Genomic DNA, 20,534 nt, shown 5'->3' on the forward strand with positions numbered 1-20,534 from the left:
GCATGACCTCGTACATGTGGAAAGTACCATTAACACATAAAAATGATTCTATTTCATTGACTTGTCATGGCTTGGAAACTTATTTTAAAATTATAGTATTATCAATTATGGTTGATTCAAGTACATCGATGTTTATTTCTCTTAAATAAAATTTTTGATTTGATTAGACTGCATTAGTCGAACTCAATTGACCTTCTAAATATCATGATTCACACAAAAAAAATCTTGATTTTAAGTCTTGTGAATGGAAAAAATCATTGATTGAAAGATGTTTACCTTCTAATGAATCGATCCAATTCAAATTAGATTAAACGGGGTCCATTAAAATTTCAAATATAATGATATACACTAAAAAAGAATTATGAAATTATATGATTTTTTTTGTTTTCTAATGGAGTAACAAAATGATTCCCCATCGCACACGCCATCTGAGGGTTCAAGACTCCCAAAGTCGTCGCTCAAAATACATAGCAATAAATAAATGATGTTAACAACCTTAGCATGCTCAATCTGGGACCCAGCTCCAACCCTTTATTCCTATTCTTTGCGGTAATTGCACTTCGCCCTCAAGGTTCACATTCCTTCTATCTATACCCGTTAAAACTTTTCTTTGTTTCTTTTTTTTTTCGGGAATCTTTACGTTAGAAACTATGAGAATTAACTTCTCGCCGAATATATATGTATGGTAATTGGTAAGTCAGGTACCTTTTTTTGATATTTTTTGGTGGAAAATAAATATGTATTCAAGTTAATTAAGCAAGTGTTTAAAAGTTACTAACGATTTAAACGGTTTGATACTTATTTTTTTCAGTGAGATCTAGGATTTAAGTCTTGTAAATAGAAAAAATTCTTGATTGTGAGAGTTTTACTCCTTAGTAGACTGATCCGGTTGAAATTGAATTAATCGAGACTCCATTGGACTTTTCGGATATCATGATATAGACTGAAAAGATTGTTGAAAAATTAATTAAAAGTTAATTATAATGAAAAATGAATGAGAGGAAGAAAAAAAATGAAAGATAAGAATCTAATCTATTCAAGTATTGAGTATAAAATAACTTAACAATTAATTTTTTTTATTACTTACTCATTAAGTGAATTTTCACTCAATAATTAAATAGATCAGACCCTTATCTTTCTTCTTTTCTTCTATTTCTTATTCATATTCTATTATAACTTATTTGTAAGAACTTTTTAAACCCTTTAGATCTCTTTTGGTTGTGAAGTCCGATTACACTCAATTTTATTCCGTTTAGTTCCCCAACGCAATTGCTACATCTGGACAAAAAAAATTAAACAACCTTTTTGACCGTTCAAAAGGCACGCTCTAACGAACAAACAAAACAATTCCCAAGTCAAGTTGTGATCTATCTTTTCTGTTAGTTATTTATGTTTTAGAATTTGCTTCTACTTTCACGTAGATTATTACTTCATGAAAACATAAAAGAGGAAAACTTATGAGGGCACAAGTAGAAGGAACAGAAAACTTCAGGGTAGCAAAGAGCAAATTCCCATATCCTCCTTTGACTCCACCATCGCCTCCGGTCAAGATCAGGAGCCCAAAAGGACCGAGAAACAGCAGACCGCCATAGATATACAAAATCACGGAGCAGAGCTCTAAGCTCCTCTTCCTCCTTCCAAAACCGAAAATGGGGTCGGAATACGACAGATCAAGGTCCTACTCTCACTCCAACGCCCGTGGAAGCCACAGCCACAGCTACAGCTACAGCTACAGCAACGGCAACGGATACAGCAGCAACAGCAACAACATGCAGCTGCAGCCCTACTACGGAGGCGGCCGCGGAGGAGGCCAGCCGCCTCGGCCGCAGCACGAGCTCCGGTGCTACAGCGCCTCCTACGCCCAGACCCAGGTGGGATATCCGTACAGCAACAACAATAACAACTCGGGGCCGGGGGGCAGCAAGGACATGAAGCTGAAGAAGGGGAAGAGCACGTCCGGGTCGGGCTCGAAGTCGTGGAGCCTCGGGGACCCGGAGTTCCAGAGGAAGAAGAGGGTGGCGAGCTACAAGATGTACGGCGTGGAGGGGAAGGCCAAGAGCACCTTCCGGAAGAGCCTCCGGTGGATCAAGGACCGCTACTCTCAGGTCGCCTATGGCTGGTGGTGACGATGATGTTCTCTTCGACTTCTCCTCACTCAATTGGGTATTCGATACCTCCATCCTCCTCCTCCTCCTTCTCCTTCTTGCTGCTGCTGCTTCTGGTTAAGTTTTCATCGGAGAATGTCGGATTTAGATAGTGATCAGGACGTCGAAGGAGAAATCGATCCGTGGTTCAACTTCTCGGGTTGCGACTGATTCCATGGACGACAGCACAGGACATGCCCTGTAAATTGTCGACACAAATTAAGTAATTCTTTTTCTTCTGTGCTGAAGAATTTTATCCATTATTAAGCTGCTGTTGTGAATAACATCCCCAATCCCATCTCTTTCTCTTATTAATTAAGCCCATTGTCTCTTCTTGTTGTGTATTGTCCTCATCGTGGACTTGTTGCTGTATCCACCCAGACTTGTCGTCCGCAACGATTTTCCATCATCGAACTTAGTAGTACTTAGCGGATGCTGCAGTCAATGACTTCTTCCTATGTTCCCATGTCTTGGCATTCTTTCTGTTTGCTTTCATTTGTTGCTGCAATTCTGTCCCAGTGCAGCAGTCGTCTCGCAAACCTCTCGTCAGACGAGTTTTCTATCGCGGACAACCACTCCCAATCGTGTTAGCTAGACATCATCATTGGAGAGCTCGCTCATGCTTGATGCATCAGTTGATTATGATTCACTTCGCCTGACCTGAGAATCTCAGATTCAGAAGCAGGAAGGGGAGAAAGAAACGAAAATGGATTCTCTGCTTCGGGGTTTCGATCATTTATGTTTATTGTTTCCGATCTCGACTGAAGGATGGATCGGATCGCAGAATTGGTGATATCTGTGGCAGTTTCATTCTCCGATGGCAGTGTTGTTTTTGTGCCCATGAGCGACTTGTGTTTGCAGTTGTAACCCAAGGAATCGATGATTCTGTGTATTTTTTCTCTGTTCCAACTTCCGATTCCTTGTCGTCGTCGTCTCGTCATCGACTGTCCTTGGTTTTTGGCAAGTTTGGTTGAGTGAAGGTTCGTAGAGGTAAATTAGGAAAAAAATAACATTAATCTCTCAATTCTCAAATGCGGATAAGGATTTGAAACCTATCAAATGTTATATCCGATCGACCAAACGCGGCCTTGTGCTTAAGCTTTTGTTTTGTGCTTGTAATAGTCGATGTTAGATGCTTCTTTCCCTCCGCTTCTCGCAAAATCATGCCTCAGCATCGAAAGGATTACCAGGCAATCCTGTTGTACTCACATTCCAAGCAGATGCGATCCATCTCGAAGATTATGAATGCGAGTGCATTGACAAACGTTCACTTCCATACGCTAGCCGGTTTACCTTTCGCATTCTGATAGCTGATTAATCGATTGAAATGCTACGAGGTCAGTTCTGGCGTCCCGGAGAAAACCTCGTCCTCAGACGCTCTTGAATTAGTCAACATTCGGGTAATTTCAGTGTCTATCACTATCTATTAGGACAGGATGTTCCACTTTCCATGTTAGACTTTTAAAATCAATGCTCATGTCCTAAGCCTGCCAATTGTTTTCCTTCCTTCGATATGGGAAATCAAATCGCAAGTACTATCATGAAACACATCTTCCATTTGAACAATGTTAATCTTTTTGAACAATTTTTGTTACCATTTGGGGGGAAAAAAAATTACACGGTATCAGAACGTTGATCAGTACTTTACACAGACATTTTCTATTTTCCCTTCGATTTGATTAACTTTATGTGAAGAGCCAGCAGCATTCATTTCGGACCCCGCAAGAGGGGAGCATCCCTACTACATCCAAAAGGCACAACCCCATTATTCACTTCAGTTTCGCTTTCCAAACCTTCCACATGCCATATCAATCCAAATTAATAGGGGCCACTAAAATAAAGGTTATTTCAATAATTAATTGTTACTCGATTGAGTACCAGCGATACCTGTGGTGTTTATAATTTTTTGTATTATTAAATTAATATGCCTATGAAAATTAGTATAATATATATTAAACTTTTTCAAATGTATGTAGAATTCCTTGTAGTATTTAAAAATGACATTCTAATTAAGATTTATGGATTGTGATAAATAATAAAGCAAAAGATGGGGAATCAAGCATCGATAACATAGATAAAACTGGTGATCGGAGCTCATCATTGTGTTTCTTGATTTTTTATAATTTTTATTTTGTCTTTGATGTATGTGGACACCTCTTATAATTACTAATTCTGCTCTCTCAATGTAATCTCTATTACATTCCGCTCGTTCAATGCAATCTCTGTTACATGTGAAAAAAATTTCAATCAATACCTCTTAATTTAATGATGTCTCTTCATCAAATATTTTTGTCTTCCGAGAGATTAAGTGACAATATTTTCCATAGTTCACTTTATTTTAATTATTTTAGAAAACAATAATATCTTTCGAAAACTGTATTTTTCTAATTTTTGACTCATACAATTTTTATTTAAATAATTAATATTTCCTTTTTTTCTTGCATAATATGTATTTAATTTAAGCTATATATTTTAAACTAGTAATACGCAATTGTATAGTGTATACGTTCACATGAAAGTTAGATGTACTGTATATATTTCAAGTAAGTTTAAGATATTAAATTTATCGAACTCATTATATATATATATATATTAATATAATCATTTGCAAATTTTAGAATTGAATCGTACATTAAATCTGCGGATGTGTAAAGTAATCCTAGAGTTCAACCAATCTTATTGGATCCAAAGATGCTTGAGAACCTAATATTAGATTTCATTTCAAATAAATAAACAAATATATTAACTTGATTAACTAGCCAATTACCCCCTCGTTGCGCAGGATTAATTATTATCAAAGAGTTATTTTCGTATATATTATACATATTATGCAACTTGTTGCCCAAAATTTGAAATTATCAATTAGTTTATGTGCCGGAATGCTTTTAAATAACGTCCAAGTGTTTCTATTTGCATAACTTAATTTAAACCATATTAATTTCATCATATTGACTTAGCTCAATTGAAATAAAATTTTGAAGAGGTTTGTTCAACATGATGCCTAGCCTGCAGGGGAGAGAGAGAGGACGGGAAATGTGAAAGAAGCTCTACTCTAGTCACAATAGGCAATTTCGGTGTAGATCAACAAGATATTAGATCCAAAAAAAGTAGGAAAAACTCATTATAGTTTGTGGGTTATTAATTTGAAGACCTATCTAATAATTATTCAGGTTGATATAATCCTAAGTGCAAGTATGTGAGGAGTGAAATAATGAGAAGCTAAGGATTTGAGATTTTAGAATATGTGGTGATTAATCGAGAATAGTTTCGCTATTATATATTATAAAACTTAAAATGTATCGAAAAGAAGGTTAGATTACTTAATTTTTATGTAGATTTGATTTGAAGTTAACATATTTTCAAAAATTCTTAATCGAATAATAAAATGATTAATTGCATGAGCAATAAAATATAAATGTCAACCAATTGAAAGAATCAGTGCATTTGGAGCTAAGTGTTTAAATATTACGGATACTATACATAGAGTCTTGTATTTTGTCATCTTACATATTCTATAGAATATATAGATATATAGATATTGTATAGAATATATAGATATATAGATATATCTTAGAGCCGATATCATGACAATCTTTAGTGGCTAATATTCATGTTCTGTCCATTTAACAACAGCACACACATAAAAAAATGGCTGAAATTAACAAAATAAAATTAAGTAATAGATAATAGTTAGTTATTATGAGAGAGTTATGCCAATAAAAATCCAAATAGAGGAAATCATGTTGAAATATAAAAGAAAATATATCAACCAAGAATTTGATGTTTGGTTGATGCCCTTAGCATAATGATAAATTTAATGTACATAGCTTATCATGATGAGTAAGTGCATTAATTAATTTAACATCAAAGAAATACTTGTTTGAATTGATAAAAAATTATAAATATAGTGTTTTCCCTCAATAATCCTTGAACGTGTTTTTTTTTAAATGCGTACAAGTTAAATTTTAGAGAAAAAAATGACGAATTGTAGTTGGCATTTTAGAATCCTTTTATGATATCTTACCTATTAACATTAGGACAACAATATGTATAATTTAGAAAAATCCATCCATACATTTATATTAAGAAATGGCTTCCGTCACATTTTTCAGCTTGTTGTCTTGGGAAATTTATTATTGCATACATATTTTTTGACATGTTTCATTAGTCTATTGCTAATTATGTTTTGTTCTTATTTTTGGAAAAGAACCCTCCTAATTATTGAGCTAATTAATTATATTTCATTCTCATTTTTCGTTCTGCTAATATGTTAATTCTCATTTTAAGGGTTTTATGTTTTTTTTTCTTTGGTGGAGGGTTCTATGTTTTTGCATCAAAAGACAAAACATCGCCTCCCCTAATTAATTATATTTCATTCTCATTTTTCATTTTGCTAATATGTTAATTCTCATTTTAAGGGTTTTATGTTTTTTTTTTCTTTGGTGGAGGGTTCTATGTTTTTGCATCAAAAGACAAAACATCGCCTCCCCCAACCAAAAACTCTTCAGTGATTAATTATTTTCATTAAAAGTTATAAAAAATATTAATGGATGAACGAACAAATGAATAACTAAGAAACGAAGAGAGGGAATTATAATAAAAAACAGAGAGATAGGATTGCCACAGATTCCATGTGAAGAGAGATTTTCAATTTCTCGAATTTTTCCAACTCATCTAATTCTCGATGTGTGAATTTAAAAATACTAACTTCTTAAATGGTTATTTCTTAGAATGAGGCTTCCTTATGAGTGAAGCCATGAAATAGAGAGCTAAGGGCTTGACACTGTACAATTTTATGAATTATAGGATGACACATGGCATAACCTCGTTGAAACTGCTTTTTGGTTTCGTATGATATATATATATAGATTCTATGAGAATAGATTGTAACTTACTAATTAATATGTATATGAATTAATTACAATTTCTCTTTTTATGTACATTTAACAGATGAGAACATCACTTTAGCCTAATTAAATAGTTTAGTTTATATAAAATAATAAAAAAAATTGAAAAATATACATTTAGTAAATTAAAATAAAAAGGAATATTTTCTGTTTCTTTTGTTAATAAACGAAACTCGGAAGATACTCCTATTTAGATTAGATGATGTAGTAAGTTAGCTGAAAGAGATGTCAGTTGTAATAGTACTCCGCCTCGAAATAAAATTTCAATTGACGTGCATTTATGTTTATCTCATCTTAAAAATAAGTTTTCAACAGAATGTGGTATGGTATTTAACAAATTAATACATATATTTGGGACTAACTTCGTAGATCTAATACAATGAAATAGAAATTCTAATAATTAATAAAGGGGCATGGGCAATCTCACTCAATATCGAACTTGGAACATCTTGTTTATCAAGATATCACTTGAGCCACTGCATTACACTCTCTTTTTACGTAACCGCCTTTATATTAGTCATCAATTGATAGGCTCTAATGGTTTACTTCCACTTCATGAATATTTTTATATGAGAATATCTTTTAATAATTGATTAACATAATTACATTTTTTACATGATTTTATTCAAGTTAAGCATTTTAAAACTTAGTTTTAGTTTTTTTTAATAGATTTCCAATATCTTATAGATGTTGATAAGTTACCATCTCTTTGAAAGTCGTTAAAAATTACATTATTTTTACAGTATATTATCTAATTGACTATTTATTAATATTAATATATTTAACTATTGGTGATCCTATTTAATACGGTTATGTATTGTTTTAATTTTCTATATTCTTCATAAAAGAGGGGCTCTCACATGTAATATACTTGAATTTATACTAGCAATAAAAAAAGTCGGGTAACGTTACATGGAAGTGCCACATCACCACTTTTTTGAAAAGTTCAGCTCTGATTGATTGTCTTTTCTTGGTTATTTAGAGAATTTAATATCATTAATGAAATTATGATTATTCTTAATTATTATACAGTATAATAAAAATCTTCTCAATTCTCAAATTAATATTAAATATTTGAAGAAATAATTTTTTTTACCAATTTATGAGTAAATTTTAGAAAAAAAAGCTGTAAAAAATTTCTCAATATATTAAAAATTTTCTTCATAAATGTCAATAAGATTAAATTTAGCTAATTTTCTCATGCACTAACATGAAATGTGGGGCTGCACCTACGTAACTGCAAAATGGAGAAGGAGACTTAATATCGTCGCTCCAATTTCCTCATTTCTGCTTCTCAAGTAAGTGGGATGGAGCATGCCTTGCTTAATAGGAGCAAGTCAATCTAGTTCAAAAGTGAGAAGTAGCTCTAGTACCCTAACTACCTGTACAATTTTCCTAGTTCCTGCTTCTCATATAAACAAAAAAGAAATTTAAGTAAGTGGGAAGATTGCTTTGCTTATTAGTCCATAGTTCAATCTAATCTAATAGTTGAAAATAGCTCTGGTCAATTGACCATTTAGCTTGTTGAATTTTTTTTTTCCTTAAGCATGATAATGGCCTAGAATAGGAAATGTAATAGTCTCCATTATGCTAAAACAAAATACAATAATAGTACTAAAAAATTAAATAAAAAGCACACTGACTTACTTGAATTTTTTCTTTTTATTTATGTGGGATGTAGGAGCTATGAAAAATTCTATTGGTGAGGATAACAGAGTAACTTCCCTTCGGTAGATTGGATGGATTTGCATTATACTAAGCAAGTCAGGCTCCATCCCACTCTCTTTTTTCTTTTTTTTCTTTTTTTTTACTTAGGACGCAGGAACTGGGAAATTTTTTTTACTAGTAGCTACGACAACTACTTTCTATCATTGCATTTTATTGACATGCCCCCTATTAAGCAATACAAACTCCATCTAGTAACTGAGGATTGTCATGGACAGAATCATGCAAAGCTTATTTAAAAAGTACAAATGATTCAAGGATTGAATATTTATAAAATCGACCTAAACTAATTTTTCAATTTCAAGTAACACTAATTAATAAATACACCTAGAAGCAAATATTCCTAAAAAATAAAAAATCTCATAATTAAAAGGGATAAATTGGTTTATTATAAAAATAAAAATGATAGACTTTGGAAAACTTGAAGTTTGTGATTTTATGGGAAAAAAAAGAATGTCAGTTCAAATTCCGTTTGTCATGCTAGCACCATTATTGTCCTCTTCGACATTTTTAACGAAAGAATTGATGTCTTGATAGATGCTGGAACAAAGTGAAGTTTTGTGAATTTACATGTTAAAATAAAAAAAATTGGTAAATCCGAGAATTTAAGGAAAGGATATATATTTTTAGGTTATTACCCCTATAAGTAAATACATAAAGTTACTAATTTAACTTCAATTTTCAACTCATGTAATGACTCTTAATTTATTAAATCATTTGATAATGGATATATTTAGAACTTAAAAAATAGAAAAAAAATTCTTCGCCTTCTATAAGAGAATAGATGTATATAGAGATGTAATATAGATAATAATGCCCGCTACTTATGGGTTCCTCTTCTAATTCAAAAGATTTATCCACCTGGTAATTTCTCCCTTTCTACGCCCCCTTCTCTCCCGTTTTACTTAAATCAGCTGTTTCCTTCAAAATTTCACTGTTATAATCTTGAAATATATCCATGATGTTTTCAAAGTCTTTCTCCGATGCTTCATTAACATGGGCTCCAAGATATTTGGTTTTCAAGTTGGTCCCATCAGTGTGACCGAATGATGCACCATGACAGTTCGTGCAATACATCAAGAAATCTTGGGTTGCTTGGACCGTCGTGTAATTTCATACAAGATTAGGCTTCTTACGAGATTTCACTCACACATTTGTCGTTGCTTCCACATGCATTAAAGCATGTATTAACTTTTGCATAAAGCAAGAAGAATGAACTTTTACACCTTCCAAGTCCAAATCACGGCGATTAGTTGATAATCAGGTCGCAAAGCATGAGAACTCATAATTAACTCCAGCTTCAGGATTTTACTTTTTGAAATTGTGCTGTAAAAAGTTAAAACAGGAAACTATTTCCCATTTTCCTTTTCATTTGACAAAACTTTTCGTTTAACTGGTGACCAGAGAAACAACATTATTAGCCAGTAAAAGAAACTGCTAGAGATTATACAGTTAACTCTCATATAGTCCAATGGCATGGCTTATAATCATCATTTCGAGAAATGAAGACGGAGTAAACACCAAGTGCAAGGAATGTGAACAAGTTATCACCGACCGGGAGATGGACTTCTTGAGTGCGAGAAATGCACTCGATTAGTGATCTTGAGTGTGAAGACATGCAGATTTCTATTTTCTGGACTCCCGAATATTCTTTTCTTTCATTTGTAAAGTTCATTTTTTGCCGAAGCCACTCCCTCCTCCAGTTATGAAACCAAATATGTTTCCCCGAATAACTCTAAGCAGAAAGATGATTAGAAAAAGAGCTCACCCCACTTGACAGAGGACCATATGTCTGATGGAAGCGGACCAGATTCTAAGCCCAAAAGGCTGTTAAGGCAATGGACCCCCTCACATGATGGAGAATTGCCTCTGCAGCAATTGTCTACCCTCGCATCCCGACCCTGGACCTGTCCCAGTGGCTCCTGCACCGCCCAATTTATTCCTGATCACACATCTCACAGTTCCCAGAAAGAGACCCCAGTGGCCCTGGGAAAAAGCTGTGAACAGTTGGTGGCTTTTCAGGTTGCTGCAGAAACCTTCCCGGGAAGGTCGACAAGAGAACAGTTGAGTGAGGAGTTGAAAGGGACCCAGAAGGTCCACTTGATAGAGAGCTGGATGGGCACTCCATTTAAACAAACCAAGACTTCATTTAAACCGAAACTACCGGGCCAGTGTAGAATTTGCTAAATGAAAATGACAAAGAGCGGGACGGAAAGGGAATCATAGTAAATAATAAAGGTTGATTTTATATTATAAGAAACACGGAGGGAGAGTTTCAAACAGATCAGACTGTTGAGGTTGGTTAGTAGACAAGATGATCTGATATCATAGCCCATGTATGCTCTATATAGACAAGTTAAACTTTCCGAGTCCAAGTAGAGGCAACTTGCTTTCAGGTCTTCGTACTTCCATTGCATTATACTAGAAGGATAACATGGCTGATCGATTAAAAAATGACTGGATATTGGAAAATTAGCTCCCTGTAGCATATCCAAAAGTAGATTTCTTTTCCCATCTCCAAAGTCTACGGGTATAAACCTATTGGAACCCCCGGCAAATGCAAAACTATAGAAGGGAAAAGTACTTGTAGCTGATCTAACTACACTGATCAACCTGCGCCAAAGTGTCCATAAAAGTAGTTTCCCAGATGTGTAATTGTCTTGAATGGCATCAAAAGTGGACTATGGTCGCTCTGTCTCTATCAGAAAGGAAGAAATTCCAAAGTTATAATTCCACCGAAAAGACAATCTAACTAGAACCTTTTTCACATCCAAGGTTACTTCCTTTCCTTCTTTAAGCAAGTGCTACCTTGAGATGTTTTGCCAACACTCGGTAAGAATCTTCAACAGAAGAATCTTTCAAGTTCACAGACCCCATGATGGAGTCAATTAAAGTCTCTGAAGATGTGATAGCTTCAAAGCCAAAAGCCATCGCGTGGGCCTACCAAAATACGCGCTCAATGGCACTAAAGTTGAAGTTAGAACAGCTCTCTATGTCCCAGATTTTCAAAAGGAAAATAATTCTCAATCAAATGAGTAGTAACAAATAGCTATAATGGCAAATAGTTCTTCAGTTGACCATAAAGCAAACTCATATTGTAAAACAGCGAGGATGAACATGAGAGAGTATCTGCATGACTTAAAAGAACCACAGAAATTGTCATACTGATAAGCAATATATGCAGCTCCATCAGAATAAGTGCTGATGCACAATTCCAGTAATTGAGGCACCACTGTTCTAAAAAAACATGCCTACCTTAGCTGTAAATCTTGGCGTCCCACTTCTTATTTCCTCGAATAGTCTCCGAGTTTCTCCACTTTCCAACTCTCATGAGGAGCAACATGTTTGTGCAATGGGGTGTAATTCTGTGAGAGATGAGATCAGGAATCAGGGTCTAATAACCTGCAGAAGATTATCCAGTTTCCAAGCAAATGCCTAAATTATTTTTTTTTCTTGGAATAACAAGGGTGTCCGGACTTCACCGGACTAGTCCCACAGTTCATGTGAACACGCTGCAAGCCCAAGGGACGGGTCAGTCCGGCGACAAGCTGTGCAAGTGGCCCAACATCTAGGACTTCCCCAAGGAAGTCACAACCTTTAATCACCATGCCAACTCTATTGGTTAAACTTTATGAAAGATCAGATACAAGTTCTAGTGTGTGATTGTGGTTTTTCTTTATTGTCTATCACAAAAACACATGAATACTTCAATAGCCCATGAATACTGCAATAGCCCTAGACTAGTTTATAGAAAAGAAAGATCTCGTAGAGTTCAATCAAACTACCTCCATCTTCTCCAAGAGTTCTTGAGCCGTTGGCGCAGAGAGAACTATTTCCCGGGCACTGGGCTTGATGAAACCTTCTTTAACGCCGTCGTCAAACAGACCAAGTAAACTGTTGTAGTAGCCATCCACATTCAGCAGACCAACCTGCGCCAAAGAATAATTGTCAATGGGATCAACTTGGAGTTAAATGGAACTGTTTCGCATTCTCATGCACTAATTTTGATGTATTACCGGTTTCTTATGAATACCGAGCTGGGACCATGTTATCATTTCCATCAGCTCTTCCATGGTTCCGTATCCTCCTAATGAAATCAGACACATGGCCTTCAGTTTCAAGCAATTTCCAAAAACAGAACATGGTAAGGCGTAGGTTTGATGCAGATGCTAATTCAAGAACTAACCAGGGAGAGCGATGAAGGCATCGGCTTCTCGAGCCATTACTGCTTTTCTCTCGTGCATATTTAAGACAATCTGCACTTCTCCAACAGTCTCACCAGATATCTAGAAATGCAAGGCAAATTCAATCATATCTTGAATAAGTCCCTGGAGAAATGTTCTTTGTGAAGAAAACTTTTCCAGTATTCCATTTAAGTTAGTACAAACACTTATTCCTTTTCTTTTTTGCATTTTCTGGGCTTGTTTTCGATCTGTAAGTATCATGAAAATAGAGAACTGGGAAAGTCTGCGGGTTACCGAGCACCAAAAGTTACATGGCTCAGTCTTTGAAAGAAGTGAAAGAATAACTTACCTCAAGAGGCATGAGGGCTTTCGGAATGACCCTGCATTGTAAAAAAGGTACACATCAAGAGACAGTCTTTCTTTAATTAACAGAATTCTTATTAACGAGGCAGACACCAGTTGATGAATGTTCAATGGCGCCTCACCCCAAAACATGGCACCCTCCATCGTACACTTTCTGGGATATCAAGCCCATCAAGCCCACACTTCCTCCGCCATAAACCAAATCGATCTTCCGCTTCACCTGTGAAGTAACATTCACAAAAGTGACCCACGCTGCACAGCAACAACTCCTCTAACCCGACCCCAGGTCAAAAAGTCCAACGCATTTGACCACTAATAAAGCAAAATCAGTTTGAATATAAGACATATCACTGAAATAAGCTTGTACAGTAATCTGGTCAGTTTCAACCAGAATTGCCTATTCAGAACTCCATGAAAATCCTAGTACAGCAAACACGTGAAGTGAATGTGAACAAGGTTGTAATGCCAAAAACAGCCAAGGAGCCAAATTATATAAGAAACTGACATAACCCGAGCTCAATCGAAACAGAGAGTCGGAAGCACCGAGAAGAGCAGACCAGTTCATCGCCCAGTTCGAGAGCAGCATCACTGAAGACTTTCCGGTTCCCCGACTGGCTTCCGCAGAAGACACAGACCCTCTTGAACTTGCTTCTCATATCGTCTCCTTCTTCCATATCCCAGTTTGCCCACAAAATCTGTTATTCTGTTTCTAGTTTATTTGGCAGTTTCAATCCAAGAACATCGAAACAACAAGATAGCAGCCACACCCACCACCCATAAAAGGATAAAAAGGGCCGAGAATGCTTAAAGGGACAACCTTGTTCCTGGTTTTGAATCGGTAACAAAAGGTTGGGACCGACCGAACAATCAAGAATTCAGAATCACAAAGCGTCTGGTCTCATGCACACTCCATTGCCTTTTCCAACTCTGTCGGGTCTCCAAGATTTTTAATTGAATCAAAGGAAATTAAGAGGGCCTTAACTTACGCAATCGAGAGGTGAATAAGAATCGGTTTTTTATGGTAGAAAAAAAGGGCAAAAAAAAAAATTCAATGAATCAAAGAGAGGAGCTTTGAGCTTTTATGAGAAAGAAAAGGAGCGGAGAGAAGACAAGCAAGGAGCAGAGTGGGGCTCGGCAGGCTTGCCTTCCCGGCGGCTTCCCCGCTTTATTTATACGGAGTTTCAAAACATCGGTACTGCTGGGACTTCATGCTATCCAATCAGAAGCTGCCATGTCTTCGCCATTAAAGGTCATTTTTCTCCTCTCTTATTAATATAAACTAGTTGTGAAACTTGTACGCAGCATAGGATTGAACGTAATATTTTTTTTCATTATTTTTATTGTATAAAATATGCGCTATAAGTTTTTAAAAATAATAATTTACAATCAATAAAAGTATATTATTAGCCATATAAGATTAACGATAATTTAATCTCATAAATAAGCTAAGCAAAAGAATTATATAAAAGAAGATAACTTAATATAAGTCTTAAAAAATCCAACATCGTCAAGATTATGCATAAAAAATTAAAAAGAAAAGTTCCAATCATGGCAAGATGAATTTTTATTTTCAACTTTACCAAAATCAAAATTTAACACTTCAACTACACACACAAAATTGAAGAATCCTAAATTCTACAAAAGTTTATGTGTAAAGAAAAAATAAAAAGTTAAAGAACTCATCTTCAAAAGCCTAATTGTGAAGGTGCCTAAATTAACCTGCATGCGTTCAGAAAATATAAGAAATATAATGATAGCAATATTTTTCGGAGTTAGATTGGTCACGTTTATATGTGGTATATCCACTATTTACAACATCATACATAATATAATAAAGATAGTACATCATATCTTTATCTATAAAAAGATCTGATTTGTTTTTTGAAGAACAAATATATAGCACATCTTATCTTAACAAAATAATTCTATATATGTTTATTTTTTAAAAAGTTAAAATTCGTTTCTAGAAAAAGCTCATAATCCGGAGAAAATAATGATCGATCCCAAAAATTTGTATATATATGTATTAAAAATAAAAATAGAATTCGTTTTTCTAAAAAATTTAAAAACAAAGAAAATAATGATTGGTCCCACAAAATCTATATTTATTTGTTTCAAAAATAAAAAAAAATAAAAAGATTAACGAAAATTGAAAATTTGAGAAAATAATAAACGGTCTCACAAATTTATAACTATATATTTATAAAAATTTGAACATTAATTTTTTAGAAAAAGTTCAAAAAATCGAGAAGATTTCATTCGGAAACGGAGTATTCTGAGACTATTTGCACTATAAAAAGTTTGGGATTTATTAGAAGTACTTTGTAATTATAACATGTTTCACGGGCAACAAAAATGAGTCTACGTTTTTTTTTTAATCTACACAACCTGATAATCACAAATTTCATGATTTTAACTATTTGGCCTGGCTCACTTTATTTGCACAATAAAAGTTTGGGATTTATTAGAAGTACTTTGTAATTATAACATGTTTCTCGGGCAACAAAAATGAGTCTACGTTTTTTTTTTAATCTACACAACCTGATAATCACAAATTTCATGATTTTAACTAGTTCAAGTTCAAGCAAAGTGGGGCTTCCGATGGGATCAAACTCTCTTTCCCAATTCTGAATTTTCTCCATTCACAAATTAGAATATGAAAATGTGCTTAAAGGAAACACCATTGAATCACCTGAATCAACCCAAATGTGGTAGAAAATCAAGGATTTTAATGCAATGAAACTTGCTCATAGAAGTTGTTCCTCTATCAATTTTTTCACATTTTCTCTTATTTTCACCTAGACCCCTCTGATAACTTAAAAATTAAGTCTAATCTTAAATTCCTTTTTTTCCATGAGAGTTAGTATTTCTTTTTCAGTTCTTAAATGCTATAGATGTTGAGATCTAATTGTTTCACGTCAGAAAGATATAAAGAAAAACCTAAGAAAATAAAGAGTGTGTCCATCACACTATCTTTTTTTCACAAATAAAAAGAAGGGTAGCAGTGATGCCAATCTTGCAGCTCCCGCTGCGCAATATTCGGACTATTGTATTCAATCGCGAACATATTAGACGAACTGAACGACTAATACAAGCATTGGCCCCATCAGCATAACACAACCAAAGGCATACTATAATTCACAGAAACCGGCGTCTCCCTGGTCCAAGAAAAGAGTGCACTTCTAATAAATGTTTTGACACAAATTTATAGAGGGAATTTTAAACCGGGACATTGGAGTTGCCAAACAACATGGGACGAAGCTTCGAATTACTAGACCATTGGTGGTTGTCCATCCACTATTAGCTTAAAATTTTGGATTAGACATGGGTCTAATCATTTGTATTGCGTAATGCATATTTTATATAGTATTATAGTTGTTTTCACGGCTCATGATCATTTGTTGAGAAATGGTGTTTAAGGGGCAGGTTGCATTTGTTGATAAGTATGAAAAACCTTATATTATCACGTGAATGTGAGTGTAAAGACTTAAGCCTACATAAAATAAATGAATAAAAATAAAACTGGAAATACAAGAAGATTTAAATCTCCATTTTATCAGTTAGAAATTTTGGATTGAATACAATCCAATTGCGTGTAAGTTCAATGCATTTTCTACATTAACTTTCTTGGCCTAGAAAATTGCCATAAACTTATCGACATTAATTTCAATATACTGCAATGAAGTTATCAGTGAAATACGGTTGATGAAAGCATAAATTTTTTTTTATCAAAAATGAACTAAACAGAATAATAATAGAGCAAGGTGGTCGCTATCGCAACTACATCAGAATAAATAGTAATGACAGCTTCAAGTCATTAGGAATTGGAAGGAGACGTGTCGTTTGCCAAATTTGCCCCCTCCTCTTGTACTTTGATGTTGATGGACTGTACCGAATAAACATGGGAGAGAAATGAAGCATTTGATCTAAGTAATAGATCATATAATAATCATTTTAAAAGTGAACTGGATGCTTTCAGAATTTTGAATCAATGGAATACTGTTTTTATCTAAGTAGTACTGCCAAAGAAATTCAAGAAATGCAAATTTTCAGTATCTTCTCGTTATAGTTTCATATATAAATGATAACTAGATATTACCTCGCGAATATATTATTTCGTATGTTCTACATTATTCAATATCTTGTAAAAATATAAATAATTCGATAATTACTAAGAATTGCTATAGCACGGTGAAAGTTGATATAAGAAAATCTATTTGGCAAATATAAAATGAGAAATATAGTTCACATGAAAAAAAAAAGTTGAAATTCGTCTAAGTACAATGAAAGGATAAAAATCTATATCGCGAGGCCGGTATGCGTCTATATTTACATTATATAAGGGTGTAAATATGAAAATTCAAGAAATATTCATCCAAAAAAATTGGGAAATATTATATAGATGGTGGATTTGTCCACTCCTAGGTAATTAAATATATCTATTGATTAGTAATTAATTATGTCACATAGGTCACCAACTGGTATCATATTCTTTGGTAGCTTTCATTAGTTGTGTCAACTAATGTAGGACGAAGAAACTTGGCAATAGTTTTAATAGAAAAGGACCTTGGTTCAATTAAGGACTGCCTAACACATGTTTTTACCTATTCTATCAGAAAATATACGGAAAATAATAGACTAGTTAAACTTAAAACACAAGGAGAAAATCCAAGCAAAATTTCAAGAACATTTTTGTTTGTGTCCCAAATTAAAAGATAAAAAACTGAAACTCTGGCTTAACTCATATTTTTGTTACGGCGACATTTATTTTATCGTGACAGTTGCGATACTTGGGAAAACATTATAACGATCGAGTTTAGATGAGCCAATACATGATACATATTGGGTCTCGGATTGGCTTGGAAAGGGACCAAATTACAACTTCTTCATGGATGTCATGCGATATATACACATATATATGAAAACCTGAAGTAGGTAGCAAGGCCGAAGGTAGCACATCTTAGCTTCTGTAGGAGGTGGTAGCATGAGCCATTCGCTTCATTGTCGTATAAGAACATAGAAATGAGATCTACATGTTACTCCTGCATATAAAAAAATAGCTAATGGTCCTATAACTGCTTTAATTATAAAGATATATATATATATATATATATATATATATTTCGCCATGTAATTAACCTGAGTACATATATTTGTACCAACTAATATCTCAAATACCTCTAGATTGGACAGGGATCCATGTACTCGTGGTTTCGGCGCGACTTAACCCGACTTGTCAGATTCATTTTACTTAATTTGAACGTGTCCTATTGCTCAATATGATGTTAGTCCAAATTTGAATTAAATATTTTCCTTGGCCTGCAAGAATTATATAGCCAAGATATATCATTAATCTTTTTGTCGAGAGATGATCAAACATCATCACATATGTCACTCAACTTTTTCATAATGTTGTCCAAGTCAAGAGGATCCACTAATAAAGCCAGCAAAGAGGGTTTCTTGCACGGGCAAGCTTTCATTTTCATTATAGGACTAATAAGAACAAATGTTTTTCTTCCAAAACAATGTGCGGATTAGCCACGCATTAGAATAATATATATATATATATATAGGGGACTTTGTTTTGGACCTCTTTGGTAAAGATTAATCAATAATCGTTTTCGCAGACTCTATATAATTAATTTTACGAATACACGAGGCACGTTAATCCTATGTATGGATCGAAGAAAATTGAGGTAAAGGGAGAAGTGGGGAGAGGATTTTGTATGGGAAAAAATTCCATATGACTTTCCCTCTCTTCCCTTGCCTTTTCCTCCATTTCCTTCACATTCGAACAAGCTATTAGTTCAAAATATAAATAATAATAATAATAATAAAGAGACATTGGTAGTTCATTTGAATATCGAACCCGAAATCTCTTGATTACCAAATAAGGGCATATGTCTGTATTAGTGTTTAATTTGAGGCATCTGAAAGTGGCAACACAGCGCAATACGTTAAGATGAATTCAACTCGACTAATGAGCAGTAGGTAGGGTACCATTCCTAACCATTATCAATAAAATCAAAGATTTTCCTTTTACGCTGAAGTTGATGGAATGAATGTTTGACATTTATAGAAAAATATATAGTAAACAAATGATCTGCTTTACACATGTCCGTGGAATGTCCCAGTCAAAATCTTCTTTCTATCCCCCTAGCAAAAAGGAATTGAAATTGACGTCCGGAATACCTATCGAGTACGCATATACTCTTTTTCGGTTACAAGAGAGCTCTATGAGTTTAGTACAATAAAATAAAATTTTAATATGCATATACTCTTTGAATAGATTATATATAGCAAATGAAAAGAAATCTTAATAAGAAAAAGAACAAAAAGAATATACATAAAATCAACGTGGATTGGTTTAAACGATTCGACGTTTGTTCCGCTTAAACAAGGTTTCGAGTTCGAGTCCTTATGATTTGAAAGATTTTTACTCCTTAATGGACCGACCTGACTCGACTGGATTAGTCGAGGGTCCGATTAGACTTCTAAATATCAATATTCACACCAAAAAAGAAAAGAATATATATAAATTCTAGATGTTTCATAATCTGAATGTTATATGCTCTTCACCTCTTGTTTTATTTCTTAGAGGTATTATAGCATATGCATTTGGCATAAAAACGTCCTAGGATTTTCCAAGGGGACGAAATTTTTTTCGAGATTATTGAAGTAATGAAATGCTAAAACAGAAGCGATCGGACGGACAAACAAATCTTTTGAGCTGAGGTATTGTTCAATTCTATGAATAACTACTGCACTCTTCTTCTTTTCTTTTCTTTTTTTTTTTTATCTTGGGAATCCAAACCTAATTCAATATTTTTTCCGCGCTCACCCTTGTATATCTAGAGGTTCAATGAAACCTAACTAATTTAGTTTGAATTAGATCAATTCATTAAGGGATCAATATCTCACAATATGAATTTCTTCACTCATACAAGACTTGAACCCGATACTTTATTTAAGGGAAATAAGCGTCGAACTATTTGAACCAACCAGCGTTTATATAATCTAATTCTTTTTTTTTTTGGGTTCCAATGGAGGCCCGTGGGCTTAAATAATATAGAAATCATAATAGCTAATATAGAGGTGTGGATAGTCTTACTGAGTATCGAATTTATAATATTTTAATTACCGGACGGGAGTGGCGTCACTACTCTACACCCCATTTGATTAATCTATTTCTTTTGGCCCCATAGTATTGA

The 20,534-nt window shown here is 34.2% G+C and overlaps 2 protein-coding genes across 4 annotated transcripts; one reads left to right on the forward strand and one right to left on the reverse strand.

The window, feature by feature from the left end:
- The first annotated feature begins 1,571 nt into the window (after positions 1-1,571).
- On the forward strand, positions 1,572-2,592 carry LOC116193153. Its single transcript, XM_031521937.1, has one exon. It carries the CDS (start codon positions 1,650-1,652, stop codon positions 2,124-2,126), a length of 477 nt encoding a protein of 158 aa, XP_031377797.1. The 5' UTR covers positions 1,572-1,649; the 3' UTR covers positions 2,127-2,592.
- Positions 2,593-11,981: 9,389 nt separating this feature from the next.
- On the reverse strand, positions 11,982-14,479 carry LOC116192199 (cytokinin riboside 5'-monophosphate phosphoribohydrolase LOG8). Of its 3 annotated transcripts, none has more exons than XM_031520671.1 (8): positions 14,141-14,479; positions 13,881-14,018; positions 13,446-13,543; positions 13,310-13,340; positions 12,963-13,062; positions 12,793-12,863; positions 12,562-12,705; positions 11,982-12,141 (listed from the first exon to the last, which is right to left on the reverse strand). In XM_031520671.1, exons 2-8 carry the CDS (start codon positions 13,995-13,997, stop codon positions 12,061-12,063), a joined length of 642 nt encoding a protein of 213 aa, XP_031376531.1. In that variant the 5' UTR covers positions 13,998-14,018; positions 14,141-14,479; the 3' UTR covers positions 11,982-12,060. The 3 variants fall into 3 exon arrangements, with proteins under 3 accessions (XP_031376531.1, XP_031376532.1, XP_031376530.1); XM_031520672.1 differs by having other exon boundaries at positions 14,095-14,479; XM_031520670.1 differs by having other exon boundaries at positions 13,881-14,479.
- Positions 14,480-20,534: the final 6,055 nt, after the last annotated feature.

This window comes from Punica granatum, chromosome 1 (assembly GCF_007655135.1).
Source record: "Punica granatum isolate Tunisia-2019 chromosome 1, ASM765513v2, whole genome shotgun sequence".
Taxonomy (NCBI): domain Eukaryota; kingdom Viridiplantae; phylum Streptophyta; class Magnoliopsida; order Myrtales; family Lythraceae; genus Punica; species Punica granatum.

Excerpts from the sequence above, each read along its gene's own strand:
- LOC116192199 (XM_031520671.1), bottom strand. The coding sequence starts at position 13,997 with ATGGAAGAAGGAGACGATATGAGAAGCAAGTTCAAGAGGGTCTGTGTC. Across the intron at positions 13,341-13,445 it reads GGAGGGTGCCATGTTTTGGG|GGTCATTCCGAAAGCCCTCA; the intron begins GTGAGGCGCCAT and ends TTTACAATGCAG. Across the intron at positions 12,142-12,561 it reads AACTCTTGGAGAAGATGGAG|AATTACACCCCATTGCACAA; the intron begins GTAGTTTGATTG and ends CATCTCTCACAG.
- LOC116193153 (XM_031521937.1), top strand. The coding sequence starts at position 1,650 with ATGGGGTCGGAATACGACAGATCAAGGTCCTACTCTCACTCCAACGCC.